The sequence below is a fragment of the Pleurodeles waltl genome, chromosome 11 (genome assembly GCF_031143425.1).
Source record: "Pleurodeles waltl isolate 20211129_DDA chromosome 11, aPleWal1.hap1.20221129, whole genome shotgun sequence".
Lineage (NCBI taxonomy): Eukaryota > Metazoa > Chordata > Amphibia > Caudata > Salamandridae > Pleurodeles > Pleurodeles waltl.
Genome location: NC_090450.1, coordinates 271,414,760 through 271,430,483, shown reverse-complemented (window position 1 = coordinate 271,430,483; position 15,724 = coordinate 271,414,760). Strand labels below are relative to the sequence as shown.

Sequence of the window (15,724 nt, the reverse complement as noted above, 5' to 3'; positions counted from 1 at the left end):
GATTAAGACTAAACACTTCAACAGCCTGCATCAAATATACAGTATTCTGCATAATGAAATTGTCAACTGATGCTAATTGTGAGAGATGTAATTCTCCTAATGCTGACTTGATATACCCAGCATGAACTACTCGGTAAATATTGGTACAAAGTGTTTGAGCAAATTTCTACCATGAATAAGGTGAATGTAACGCCATCACCCATGCCTGGGTGTACCATTTGTATCCAGGGGAGCATGCAGCATTTCATCTCCATAGCCCTATTGTTGGCAAAGTCAAGATCACAGTGGCCTTCCAATGTGGGAGCCCCAGCCATAAAAACATGGCTGTCCGATTTAGTCTATTGTGATGAAAAACTTAAGATTTGCTAGTCAACAATTACCCAACCAATAGGCCAAACACATTTTGGGCCCCTTTACTCATACTTGACAAGCATGGATACACCTGTTTAATGATATTTTTCATCTGCTGGTTATCAATAAGGAGGTGTGTATATATAAACATAGAGCTACTCTGACAGTTAACTGCTATCATTTTTAAGGTGTCCATTGATGTAGTTCTGTGCTACTCAACCATGCCATAACCTTCAGTTCCCAGCCTGAATGCTCTGCTGCAATATTAGTTATCGTCGTCCTTTCCCCCTTTTTTTCTTCTTTTTTTTTTTTTTTTTTTATATATATATTTACTCCATCTTGTAGCCTGTATAAAGTTTAATTATTCTTGCTCTCTGCTGGGAGTTAATCGAATTACTTGATGTACTTTTTGGTTTGTTTGTCGATGTATGTTTTGGAAAGTTAAAATAAAGTAAGAAATCAAAATATTACCCGCATTCCCTACAAATCCTCAATCTGCAGCTGAGATAACAGAGAACGACACACACAATGCTCTAATCCATCACGTAGACTGGACTAAGGTTTCTGATGGACTTCTAACCTCAGACTCCTCATCTTGTGATTGTTTCCAGTCTGGCACCTGGGAGTAGAGATTTTTCAATAGCATCTTCCTTGTGTGTCTGTAGGTGACACTGTGCATCTCCTTGTCAGATCAGTCTTACCTGTGATCTGATGTCAGGGCCACTATTTCTGATAGACTTCTGACTGCAGATTTCTCACATTGTAAAGTTCACACAGGCGCAAGACTGGATATGGAAATTTTAATAGTAATTCCCTTGAACAGCAGTAGATGTGTGTTGTGCGGCTCCAAGTCAGATCCATCAGTTCAGTGACACATTTTGGATACTATAAGATAACCACCTCCGCAATGTCAGTTCCTTTCTTTCCATGCTGTTCGACATCAATCTGAATCTGACAGTGATGTCTGACAGAGGTTTAAAGCTATGGTGTGACTTTCACAGGCCGATGTTGGTCAGGGACACCCATGACCTCTGCCACTGGTGACTTGGCAACTCGCATGATACAATGGAGCTTATGCTGCACTAAAATAAACTGCAAAACAATCCTGGACCAAAAGCCAAGCTCACCATTTCCAAAATCTAAAGGAAGTCGCAGAGGTGCTGTCGCTCCTGTGGTCATTCTTGGTATTGCTCCACATCGAAGTCCAGGAGTTTAGGTAAGTCAAATAAATCCCACAAGAAGTCGAAGAATGCCTCTCCGATGTCCACCACTTACACAGTTTGGTGTTGTGCCTTGAATATTGCTAGGCCACAGCACTACTTCACCGAATGGACTCCCAGCAGTGGTTCGCTCTGATTTCCCGTTGAGCAGACTGCTATAGTGGACAAACTCCTCCAGTAGAGAGAGGCTGTGGAGAGAATGTTTTGTATCCTACTGAAGTGCCTTTGTGGCCATAAGGATCCACGCGGACAGCCTGTCGCCAGCCCATCGATGGATCTATCCTTGATGCTGAGCACCCCACTTATCCGCTGTCCAAGGTCGGCCCTTATCGAGTATGATGCTGCCAGCTCCCTCCCCAGCACAACGTCCACCTCGCAGCTCCAAGACAGATTCCACACCTGATTGTTTTATCATTTTTTTGAGGATCAGCCCATTCCAGAACAACGGCATAAGGTTTTATAAACATTATTTCAACAATGGCATTTTTTTAGGAGGATCCCATTATTTTTGAGAAATTATAGGATGCCAGTGGATTGAACACATCTCCTGATATTGGACTTAATTCTCCAAACCCTGTGACCACTGAGGAACCACATCTTTTGTTGCTAGTTTTGCAGGGTAGTGGAAGTGCTTGAATGGAAACTGTCCATGCATGAAGTTAAAACCAGCATATTAAATGAAGTCTTAAACCCAGGAGCCACAACCCAGGAATTTCTCCTACCTTTTAGCAATGCTCTAGCAGAGACACTGGTGGGAAAGTTGGCAAAGCCAGAGTCTTCTCCACCTCCCAAACTCCCCAACCGAAGCAGTCAACAAGTGGTAAGGCAGCACAGGCCTGCTCCTAAGGACCCAAACTTCTTAATGCAATATCCTACTCACACAGCATGGTGGTTTAGGCATCATCCGGTCATCTTAACCCCAGCTCCTTCCTTAATACCCTGCTTGACAAAGGATGCAGTCGGATGGAGAACTTTGTGAAACATGTTTTCTCCAGCCTTGCTTTTACAATCTGTCAATCCTGTCCCCAGGGACGGTATCTGCATACCTTGTGGGACAGTGTGTGGAACACCTTGTCAGCTGTTCCAGCAGATGTCAGACATACAGTTCAGGGTCTCATCCTCTGACCAAAATGGTGTGAAATGTACCATCCTTCTGGCCTGAGCACAACAGACTGCTTGGATAGTGTTTACACGCCATGCCTGGATTTACCCAACTGACTTTTTGCCAAACTTCCAGCAATCTATGATGGACATGCTGTTCGTTTCAGGGTTTTGGAAGGGGATATCAACAGAGGCAGCACCAATATCTCACTCAGCAGCAAAGGGCCTCTGCACCCTTTGGAATGGCAAGGAGAGGGAGCAAGCACACAGCGTTCAGGCCTCCAGGGACAACAGCCTACCCAGATCCCAGCACCCCACAGCAAAACCACTTTAACTTTTACTTTGTGGCACACAATCACCCACTTGTCACCTTCACCTTCCTGGATGGAGGAGCATCAGACCAATGGCAGCTCCAGATCATAGAACACGGGTACTCTCCTTTCTGTCTTCTCTCCCAGGCATGCTGCCCACACTGCAATATCTCCCAGGCGACCCATAGACCATACTTCGAAGAGAAGTTCAAGCTCTCTTGCCCAAGGGAGCAACAGTGAACGTGATGGCACCAGATCCCAGAACTAGTTGTTACTCCTGTTACATTCTGGTGCTGCAGAAGAATAGGGGCCTTTGCCCCATCCTAGATCTATTTCCTCTGAACTTAGTTATCCAGAAGGACAAGTTCAACATGCTCACCCTGGTGCAATTTCGGTCTGGCCTGGATCCAGGAGACTGGATGGTGGCTGTCATTTTGCTGGACACATACCTCCGTGTCCCCATCCTCCAGTCCCACAGATGGTACCTGCAATTTCAATAAAGCCAAGAGCATTTAACTTCTCTGTGCTCCACTTATTCATGATAAGTGCACCTCAGGTGTTCGTGATGGTGGTGGTCACGATGAATCTTCAGAGGTTGGAATACCAGTCTTCCCGTACCTGAAGGCTTGCTACTGAGTGTGGGCTCACCTAAAACAGTTGTAAACCACCTCCAGAAATTGGCCCATCTGTTAACATCGTTGGGTGTTCTCCATCAATGTACTGAAGTCATACATGACTTCTTTGCAGCAGGTCTCCTTCATCGGAGCAATGGATATAGTGTGTTTTTGATCTGTTCCCCCACCTGTAGATTTGGGATGTGATCCCAATATCAGCCCTTGACCTGGGTCTCAGTGAAATTGCCTCTGGGGCTTCTGGGCCTCTTGACCTCCTGCTTGTAGACCACGCCAGTTTTCATATACATGCTGTGGGGGATCTAAATCATCCGTGGCCTCTGCATCAAGGCAACCTGTCAGACTACATCCAGGTTTTGAAGGAGAACACAAAAGATCTACAGTGTTGGCTGCTCAACCTCATTTGGACAAGCATCAGACCCCTCTCCCTACCCCACCCAGAACTATTTGTTGTGAGGAATGCATCATTGCTTGATTGAAGGGTTTATCTGGGAGAGGTGGAGATAAGAGAACTCTGGTCTCCAGGTGAAATGGTACTCTACATCAACTTTTTCGTGTTGCACGCAATTAGCTTAGCTCTGAATGTGTTCCTTCCAGCCACCAAGGGAAACTGGCTCAGGTCCTCATAGATCACACAACTGCCATATGGTACTTCAACAAACAGGGCGTTGTAGGTCCTGTGCCAGAAGGTTTTAAATCTCTGAAGGTGGATGAATGCATAAGGCATCTCCCGGATCGCCAAAACACCTGCAGTGTCTTTAAATGTTGGGTCAGACAAACTCAGCTGACATTGCCTTGTGGATCATGAAAGGCAGTTGTACTCTGAGGTGGTACACTGCATCTCCCAAGAATGAGAACCCTGGCTCGATTCATTTGCCACCACAGAGAACACTCTTTTGCGCATTGGAATTCCCAGGACAACCCTCCCTTGGGGACACCACTCACTTAGACTGGGGCTCAAGGTTCCTGTATGGCTTCCCACCCCTTCCTTTTGTGCCCATAGGACTGAGTGAGGAGAGTGTGGAACCCAGAACTTCTGGCCACAAGCATCTGCTCCCCACTTTGTCTGCCTTTTCAGGAGGACATCCTGCTGTAACATTAGTCTGGTCCTGCTCCAGAGGCTGCACAACCTGAACCTCGATATGTGGAGATTGAACAGCAGTAAATGGCTTTTGATCTTCCTCCAGGAGTGGTTGATGTCATTCTGGCACATAGGTGTTCCACTCGCACGACATTCTACTGTTTACATTCTCAATAGCCCAGCATTTCTTTGCTGGGGCACCACTTCGTTTTTTTTTTTTTTTTTTTTTTCAGCCCTTTCTGCTTTTTTGCATTTGTCACATCAGCCATCTCTTTACAAATCACCTGTTGTGATGGTTTTTTTGAAGGGATTCGTCCACATGTTCCCTCCAATACTTCTTGCAATGCCACAGTGGGACCTAAACTTGGTTCTTGCCTACCGATATGCATTCGCTTTGAGCCCATGCACAGCTGCTCTCTACTTCTTTTCACCATAAAACTATAATCCTCATTGCCACAACTTCTTTCAGGCAAGTGAGTGAACTGCAATCCCAGACTGTGTAATTGTCATACACATTGTTCGATCCAGACAAGCTAGTCCTCTGGGCGAAAGCTGCATTCCTGCCAAAGGTAGTCATGTAGGATAATCCATCACCTTACTGGCTTCCTACACTCCTCCCTACCCTTCCAAAGAGGAGAAATGGCTGCAGTGTCTTGACCCTAGGAGGGCCCTGAGTTTATTATTGATATACCAGAGACCAACAGTTGGATGATCAGCTTTTTGTGGGGTTCCCTAAAGCAAAGAAAGATAAAGCAGTACAGAAATGAACCTTCACCAGATGGTTTTATGTATATGGACTGACCAATAAACAGCCCTCAGAAGGCTGCATGCTGGTTCCTCCAGAGTGAAGACTGGTACCACAGCACTGGCATGCGGTTTGCCAGTCTTGGTATCTGTGCTTTGGTATATACGTTCTCCAAGCACTACTGCATGGACAACAAGGTCTGGTGGGAGGGGCATTTTGCCTGTTTTCTTCTGCAGGATTTGCTGGTGTGAACCATTCCAAAGACTGCTATGGAATATGTTCACAAGGTGAGCAATCTGTAGTTTGAATCTCTATCAGACAAACAAGTTACTTACTTTCTGTAACAACTTTTCTAGTAGAAGCTCTTATATAATTGCATGCAGTTTCCTCAACGATACACCCACCTCCCCTTTCTGTGGAATGGATTCATATATTCAGTAAGAGTCCAATCTAGAGACTGCCCACTAGCAAATTCTGATTTCTACTGGCTCTGTCTCTCACAGCACAGACAGAGATCAGAAAGAAACTAATGTCAGCACGCGTAGGTAGAAAAGCTATAGATGTCACATCTGGTGCAGGACAGATCTGATAAGGAGCTGAACGACACCACCCCACAGACTCACGAGAAAATTGCTATTGAAAAATCTCTGGATCCAGTCTGCCGCTTTGAGGAATTCACAAGGTCAGGAATATGCAATTAGATAGGGTCCTTCCAGAAAAGAAATTACCAAAGGTAAGTAATGTTTTTTCAGACATAACTGTTCTTAACATTTGCTCCACTGTGTATGGGCAAACCTTTTCAAAGGTCTTATATTGATGAAAGCTTGCTTATGAGTTGTAGTCAGTATTGTTAATAATTAGTTCATGAAATACTCTGATCTCACATTCTACACGCTAGAAGGCTGCAATGTTGGCAGTGTGCTCATCAAATACATGAGTGCACAATTTGTAGTCCAACAATCCATTCCCCAAAACATTGCCATTTCCATAATTAGTCTAGGAGGAACGGAGTGGGGCAGTCAAAATAAAAACAATCTGGTTGCTTGGTAGTTAACTTCATGTTCATCTGAATACCTATAGGTTTGCAGATTAGATACTTCTTCACATTAATATGCATCCCTCCCGCCTTTTCTGGTGACTAGAAGTATCAAACAAGGTTACTGTTGCGTGTTACTTATATTTCAATATCATAATAAATATAAATACTGTTAATACTTTCATATTTACTGTTTATTACAATTATTACTGCATGCTTGTGTAGGCCATCGAAATAAACAATTTGAAGTCTTGTGGATGAGGTCTTGTGGACCTTTAAGTTGCCTTAGTCAATCAAGCTGGACAATAGAAATCTAGATTTACACAGGTTTCAGTAAATGTTTTTCCAATACCACCTAGTAAATGTCAGGATCATGCACGGTGTGAATCTTTATATTTCAAAGTTGTTACAAATAATTACCTGCCCCTTTTGTTTTTTAGTGCATGCATCACACTAATGTATTTGTCCTTGTAGTCCTCAGATGCAGATGTCATGGTTGGGATCGCAGAAGATGGAGGACCTAAATCGAAAGGACAGAACTGCAATGAACTACATGAAAGTGAGGACAGGAGTAAGACATAATGTGTAGGTACCAGTGTAATAAATTAACCCAACATTTTAATTTAATCTGAAGTTATTTCCACTGAAATGTCTGTCAAAGCTACTTTGCACATTGAAGACTGTCAAAATGGTTTGAAAATCACATCCAAAAGAGGAATATTTTAATCTTCAGTCTTTCTGAATGCTCTGTGCATTAGATCAAAAGAGGAAATAACTGCTTAAATATTCATGGCCAATCTTAGGCATCCGTGGACCTACATCAGCCAACCCTAATTGCATTTTCTAGCATGCTCTTTATTAATGTAACTTTTAGGTCCGTTATTTACCCTGCCCTTTTTATTTTAATTTATTGACAGTGGGCAGTTTAGATTTTTGTGTTTTAAGTCCATGCTTCTGCTCGTGAGAACGAGCATTTCCCAAAAATAACATAAAAGGTGTATTCTCCAGAGCAAGTTGTCTGCTACATTTGTAGCAGTTTTGTGGAGCTACCTTGTATCCAAGAATTTCAGTTCACTAATAAAAACTAAAGTTGATTTCTTTGTAATATGACAGGAAGAGGAATTAGAGTTTTCATGAGCAAGATAACACACAACTGAAGCTTCTTACCGAAGACTGAATAACATGGGATGTTTCTAAGTACTGAATGTGTCCCAGAAATTAGGGATATGGGCTGAAAAAGCTGCAACCCTTGTGTTTTTCTGAGTTCGTGGCACAAAGACTTTTGACTGGGTGTTTGCCCGGGTGCCAAACAAAATCATTAAGTAGTTGATCATGGCGTCCTTCCAATTCCTCTTTGCCCGTTGGGTTTGCTTATGGGGATAAGAGATTCAGGGTGCAGGATGGGGGACAAATGGCACAGGGATTGTTATTCTGTATCACTGTGGCTACACTATTGAGTAGCTCCTCCCCAAGTTTCACAATGCAGGCCTGGGTCCCCCAAAATAGAACACTGGGTCCTCCATGTATTGTACCGTGCACAGGCACACCAACACCCAGTACATGCACTGTGCAGTACTATTCTCCATGTATCATACCACTCAAACACACACAGACACAGCATCTGCATTTAATATGGATGCACTGCCAACACTGCGCTCTTTATGTATCATAGCACTCTGAGGCACACATACTTTCAGCATATGCACTTAACATGCTCGTACTGTATCCTTCATATTTTGTACCACTCACAGGTACCCATACATCCAGCACATGCATTTATCCTGCATGTACTGTACAGCACTATATTCTTAGGTACCTTAGTACTCCTAGACACATGGACCTCCAGCTCATGCATTTACCATGCGCACACTGCTCAGTACTCCAATATTCTTGTATTGTATTCCCTTCCCAGACCCCAGCACAGATACACTACTGCTGGCTGTGCAGCACTTCAAACCATTCTGATGTAGCCAAAGGTGAGTCAAGCACACATCAGCGGAACTTTTAAAAGTGAGTGAGCCTATAGGACTCACTCTATTGATACAGACTAAAAAGGACCTGTTCACTCTTACTGATTAATGTGCAGTATGCTGCTATCACCGCACTCATCCAGCTTAACGCCTGATGAAGGCTGTAGCCTTCCACCACTATGAGGGTAGTGCTTTGGGTGGCCCTCCAGGTCAAACAAGACTGCGAGACAGGCCTATGTCATGGTGCATAAGCATGATATATTTTTGCTTAGTACAACAAAAATCAGATACTTGGGGCATGGGTGCACATCTATTGCAGTGTAGAGTACCTTCCCCTCCCAACAACATGATAGTAACCTGAGAAGAGCTGCTTCTCCAAAATCTGATGTGCACAATTAAGAGGAGGATAGTCCTTTTTCTGGCGAATGGTGGACGTAAGTGGTGTTAGATGTTGTGGCTGGGGGATTAACCCTAATCATGCTCACTTTATCCTCTACTTTCCCTATTCCTCCTCCACCTCTTTTGCCAACCTTTTCGTGGGAAATTTATTACAATCTAATAGTGACATCCTAATTTTTCATGTAGCAGCTGCAGCTGGGCACCTTGGTCCTGACCTTGGGAGCGTTTTTGTACTTTTTTCATTGCTTTTGTGTGGTGCTTGGAGTATGTTCTTGATGATAATAAAGGAATAATTACAAAATAATATTGGTTGCCCCAAGTTTAAGTGAAAAAATGCCCCTTTGTACCTTATCATATTTACTTCCCCAGTCTCGACTTCAAAAACATGAAACATCCTCCTCTACCATAGCTTGCTATGAACCGGTCTTCAAAGGGGATGGTGCCTTTTCGTTTCTAACCCCTCTTCTTGGGAACCTCCTCCCACTAGGTTTGGACACTTTTGTTCTATAGAGTGTGTGAAGGTCTATTTTTGACGGGAAGGCAGTGGTAGGACTTTCTAGCAGAGGAAATTGGATTTCTTTTTCTCAAAGTGCAAATTATCCAAAGAGCTGTTTTGTGCCTTTTGGAGCCAATATACTGGTAAAATATTAAACCAGTATAAAGCGCATTTCAAGTGTTGAATCCTTACAACACTTCTTCGGACAACTCTGTGTGATAAATGGTATCAGATGTTTTAATTTGTTAAGTTGCTGCCACAGCTACTAAGTACTGCCCTGATTTACGAGTTGAGGGAAAGATTTGAACCAAACAAGACATATTAATACTTTTCATTTGGACTGGTTTGAATAACCAGCTCCGTCAACTCTGATACAGGAAGTGTAGTAAGCAGAGAGATTTCCTGTTCCAAAGATTATCAGCTCTGTCTTGATACCGTTACATAGGAGAAGGACTTCTGGCATAATAGCCTGGCTCTGTACCAAGACAGATTGTACAACAATCAGGGTTGTAGAGTTATCTTGGAAAGATTGGATAGAGGCCTGAAAGCAGTGCTAAATAAAAACGTAACAGCCAGGATCCTTCTCAGGAAGCCATTGCAGCTTTCACCACCAATTGCCCCTGCCGGTGCTGCCAATTACAGTACCAACATAACTACTAACCATCACACTCCTACAGCTGACAACTCAGACTATTCTATGACATCCACGCTTTAAGAATGACATGGGCAGCAGTGTAGGAAATGCCACTGTTGGCATGGTCACCCTCCCACTTTTTGCCTAGTGTTGATGCCAGCTTTGATTGGAAGTGTGATGTGACCCTCCTAACCAGGCCCCAGCATCCTTTCCCTAAAACTGTACCTTTGTCTCCACAATTGGCACAGCCCTGGCACACAGATAAGTCCCTTGTAAAAGGTACCCCTAGTACCAAGGGCCCTGTGGCCAGGGAAGGTCCCTAAGGGCTGCAGCATGTATTATGCCACCTCAGGGACGCCTCACTCAGTACATGCACATCGCTTTGCAGCGTGTGTGTACTAGTGGGGAGAAAAGACAGTCGATATGGCACTCCCCTCAGAGTGCCATGCCCCAAACCACTGCCTGTGGCATAGGTAAGTCACCCCTCCAGCAGGCCTTACAGCCCTAAGGCAGGGTGCACTATTCCACAGGTGGGGGCATAGCTGCATGAGCTCTATGCCCCTACAGTGTCTAAGTCAATTCTTAGACATTGTAAGTGCAGGGTAGCCATGCTAAGTAGATTTTTCTGGGAGTCTCATTAGGAACTCCACAGCACCATAATGTCTACACTGAATACTGGGAAGTTTGGTATCAAACTTCTCAGCACAATAAATCCACACTGATGCCAGTGTGGGATTTATTGAAAAGTGCACACAGAGGGCATCTTAGAGATGCCCTGCTGTATGGTAGCCCAACTGCTAGTGCAAGGCTGACCAGTCTGTGCCAGCCTGCCACTTCCAAACGAGTTTCTGACTACATGGGCTGAGAGACTTTGTGCACTGTGTGGTCGGAAACAAAGCCTGTCCTGGGTGGAGGTGCTTCACACTTCCCCCTACAGGAACTGTAACACATGGCAGTGAGCCTCAAGGGCTGAAGCCTGGTTTTACAGTGCCCCAGGGCACTCAAGCTAGTGGAGATTCCTACCCCTCCCAGAGAAACCCCCACTTTTGGTGGAAAGTCCAGCGGGATACTGAGAAAGACAAGGAGTCACCACCCCCTCAGCCAGGACCACCCCTAAAGTGTCCAGAGCTGAAGTGACCCCCTCCTTGAGGAATCCTCCATCTTGCTTTGGAGGATTAGGATGAATAGGGATAGGGATGTGCCCCCCTTCCCAGGGAAGTGGGCACAAAGAGTGTAGCCACCCTCGGGACAGTAGCCATTTGGGGGGGGGGGGTGGCCGCCGTTATGTTACAGCTGATTTAGCAGGGCATTGCCCTTCTATTCCAATCTCTCATCCCTACAACACAAACTGACCACAAGACAGTGTCCCTTCCTTCAGAACTTAGTTTCAGCTCATGCCCAAATATTGAAGGTAAAAGTCCTGCTTTGCTCGATAAAAGGGCCATAGAAGTTGAACTTCTAGATGAGAGAGACATGAGATTTTACTCACTTTACTTCTTGGTCCCCAGGAAGCCTAGAGGCCCGATTGCTATCTTGATCCTCAAAATCTGCATCAGTGTCTTACAGGAAAAGTTCCAGATGTGGTTCCTCAGCCAGTTAAAAAAAAAAAAAAAACTATGCCCAGCAGGCACAGCTTGAAGTGGATGGTGGGGTTCAAACACTTTCATTTTGCTGTTATATTAATCTGATAGATTTCTAGTTGCAGATTCCTTACCTTAGAATTTTCCCCCAGGATTCAGACTGGATCCAGAGATTTTTTTCTTCAAGCAATGACCTTGCGCGTCGGTAGGTGGCGTCGGTCGACTCCATGGGCGTAGTTGGCGTTGTAGTCGCCCTGATGACGTCGGGAGTAGTACACAGGTGCCGCCTCAGCGCAGTGACATCAGTTCTTTTCTTTCCACACCATGCGCTGATCTGGAGAGAGCTACCCTGGTCTCTTTTTGAATGAGTTCAACTGTTTCGAGTTTTTTGGTGAGTTTTTGGTGCGTCGAGATGTCCCCGAAGACTGGTTACAAGCCATGCGAGGACTGTCACCTCATGATGTCGGTGACTGATCCGCATCGGGTCTGTCTGTGGTGCTTTGAGCGCGACCCTAAGCCGTGCAAGTGCCGGGCCATCCCCCGAAGGCCTTGAGGGAGTGGCCCCTCAAGCTCATGGCGGCCCTGTGCTCCACTCCGCGTTGGTCCCGGTCTCGCTCAAGGGGAAGGTCTTAAGACTGTTCGCAGAGCTACCACCATTCTTCTTCCTCCAAGTCTTCGGGCACAGGTAAGAAGTCGTCGAAGTGGTCGCTTCAACTTCGCCCGGCTGATGCGATGCGGGAGGAGCCTCAACGCTCGAGGCCTCAGTCTTCAGAGCCTGCTTGTAGGTCCGCTCCGTGCTTCCATGAATTTCCGGGAGCCGGAGTGGCCCTGCCCAATTAAAGGATTTTTATGTGGCGGTGTAAGGAAATGCCTCCTTGGCATGGTTACCCCCTGACTTTTTGCCTTTGCCGATGCTAAATTTTGATTGAAAGTGTGCTGGGACCCTGCTAACCAGGCCCCAGCACCCGTGTTCTTCCCCTAAACTGTACCTTTTCTTCCACAATTGGCACAGCCCTTGCACTCAGATAAGTCCCTTGTAACTGGTACCAGCGGCCCTGATGCCAGGGAAGGTCTCTAATGGCTGCAGCATGTCTTATGACACCCTGTGGACCCCTCAATCAGCACATGCACACTGCCTCACAGCTTGTGTGTGCTGGTGGGGAGAAAATTACTAAGTCGACATGGCACTCCCCTCAGTGTGCCATGCCAACCTCACACTGCCTGTGGAAATGTGAAGCACCTCCACCCAGTGCAGGCTTTGTTCCTGTTCAGAGTGACACAGGCACTCTCCCAATGTGGCCAGCAACTCGTCTCGTTGTGGCAGGCTATGATGCCCTCTGGGGGCATGTTACAATAAATTGCACACTGGCATCAGTGTGCATTTATTGTGCTGAGACATTTGATACCAAACTTCCCAGATTTCACTGTAGCCATTATGGAACTGTGGAGTTCATGTTTGACAAACTCCCAGACCTCTTATGGCTACCCTGCACCTTCAATGTCCAAGGTTTTGCTTAGACACTGTAGGGGCATAGTGCTCATGCACTTATGCCCTCACCTGTGATATAGTGCACCTTGCCTTAGGGCTGTAAGGCCTGCTAGAGGGGTGACTTATCTGTGCCACAGGCAGTGTGAGGATGGCATGGCAATCTGAGGGGATTGCCATGTCGACTTAATAATTTTCTCCCACACACAAGCTGTGAGGCAGTGTGCATGTGCTGAGTGAGGGGTCCCCAGGGTGGCATAAGACATGCTGCAACCCTTAGAGACCTTCCCTGGCATCAGGGCCCTTGGTACCAGGAGTACCAGTTACAAGGGACTTCTCTGAGTGCCAGGGCTGTGTCAATTGTGGAAGCAAAGGTAAGTTTAGGGAAAGAGCACTGGTGCTGGGGCCTGGTTAGCATGGTCCCAGCACACTGTCAATCATAACTTGGCATCAGCAAAAGGCAAAAAGTCAGGGGGTAACCATGCCAAGGAGGCATTTCCTTACAGTTTCTTTCAGCAGTGTGGAGAGCCTTGGTTAGATCTGTTAGCCGCTGCAGAGAATGCGCAATGTCAGCTGTTTTGTGCATTGGAGTTTCCAAGGCGGCACTCGCACGAAGACACTTTTCAGCTCGAGTGGAACTCTGACCTCCTTTCCGCCTATACCACTTCCGCCCAGAGTTCTCGAAAAAATCAGGAACAACCGGATCCAAGTTAACTTGGTGGCTCTGGAATGGGCAGGTAGAGTATGCTATCCATTACTATTGATCATGGCTTTCGATCCTCCACTCAGGCCTCTTTAGGCCGATCTTCTGTCGCAGCAAAAGGGGACGATTCTCCACCCGAACCTGTCCAATCTCTGCCTTCATGCGTGGAGTTTGAGCGGCAGCAGTTGACGTCTTTTGATCTTCCACCCGAAGTCTGCGATGTTATCTTGACAGCCAGGCATCCCTCTATTAGCCATTAAAACAGTATACTCCTGCCACTGGCACACATTTGGGGTATGGTATACCAACGAATCTGTTGATTCCCCCTCTCTGCTCCTCCATCTGAGGTTCTTTTGTTCATTCGTTCTTTGGCCTAGCAGGGCTCTGCTTTGGGCACCCTTAAAGAGTATTTATCGGCCATTGCGACCTTTCTTAGGCTACCTGATCAGCCCTCACTTTTTAAATCTCCTATTGTGAATAATTCCTTTAAGTTCTCACCCATTTATTTCCTCCCACTCCATTTATCATGCCTCAGTGGGACCTCAGCCTTGTCCTTACTTAATGTGTACTCCCTTTGAGCCGATGCACAATTGCCCTTTACGGCCCCTCACTTTCAAGACTGTCTTTCTTGTAGCCATCACTTCTGCTCGTAGAGTGAGTGAACTTTAAGCTTTTTCTTCCAAGCCTCTCCTTGTCTGTGCACCCTGACAAAGTTGTGTTGCGCACTGAGGCTTCCTGCCTTCCTGAGATTGTTACACCTTTTCATGTAGGCCCGTCCATCACCTTGCCTACTACGCACCCCCACATTCTTCTCATGAGGAGGAGAGACTCCACTGTCTGGACCGAAAAAGTGTGTTGGCGTTCTATCTAAATCGTACTAAAGATTTCCGGGTGGATTATAAACTCTTTTTGGGTATGTGGGTGCGAAGAAAGGGAAGGCAGTACAAAAATTTACCATCTCTCGATGGGTACTTCTTTGCGTCAAGATGTGCTACTCTTTGGCCCGTAGCAACCCCCTGAGGGCTTGCGTGCTCATTCCACTAGAGCAACTGCTGTTTCCACTGCTAAGTACACGGAGTTCCTATCCTGGACATCTGCCAGGCAGCTGTGTGGGCATCCCTGCACACATTTGCTAAACATAACTGCCCAGTAAGTCAGGTCTGTTGGGACGGCTTCTTTGGTTGTTCGGTGCTGCAGGACTTTCTAGTATGATCTTGGTTCGCAGCCCACCTCCAAGGATGGCATTTCTTGGATATCTATTCTAAGGTAAGGAATCTGCAATTTGAAGTTTCTATCAGATGTACAAGTTACTTACCTTCGGAACGAACTATCTGGTAGAGACATATTCTAGTTGCAGATTCCTTACCGATCCACCCATCCTCCCCACTTGCGAACTGATTTCTAGGGACAGGGATTCCCCCTTCAGGTCCTTAGCTCTGGCACACCAATCTCAGTGTTCTTAGCGGCTCTGCTCTTTGGCGCGGAAAGTCTTTAAAAGAAACAGACGTCACTGCGCTGAGGCGGCATCTGTGTGTTACTTTAGATGTCATCACGGGGACTGCGATGCCCACGTAGTCGACTGATGCCACCTACTGAGGCGCAAGGGTATTGCTCAAAGAAAAAATGAGTCCTGTTTGACGCCTGGGGGAAAATTCTAAGGTAAGGAATCTGCAACTATAAGTCTCTACCAGATACTTTGTTACCGAAGGTAAGTAACTTGTACTTCATACTGTTGACAGCCCCACATGTCTTTCTCAAGATGCTGATGGTCATATCAGCTTCGCTACCGAAGTCGGGAGTCAAGGTATTCCTATCCTTTGACAAAAGACTGATAAAGTCTGAGTCCCCGATGCTGAATCATGAACATCTTCAGCAAAAAATCGCTCTTCTATACATGCACTAGGATTTACCATAAATGTCCAATTGTCATCTCTCACTCTTGCACAAATTTTAACCTTTAGTGGGGTGCTGCTTGGCAC

General features: G+C 45.8%; 1 protein-coding gene across 5 annotated transcripts in view; it reads left to right on the top strand.

Moving 5' to 3' along the window:
• The window catches only part of STAG1 (STAG1 cohesin complex component), a 995,019-nt gene that overhangs the window by 913,246 nt on the left and 66,049 nt on the right, over window positions 1–15,724 (top strand). For all 5 annotated transcript variants that reach the window (XM_069213542.1, XM_069213540.1, XM_069213544.1 and 2 more), the window contains one exon: window positions 6,952–7,062. In XM_069213542.1, the coding sequence (XP_069069643.1) occupies window positions 6,952–7,062 (111 nt within the window). The remainder of the gene's footprint in view (window positions 1–6,951; window positions 7,063–15,724) is intronic.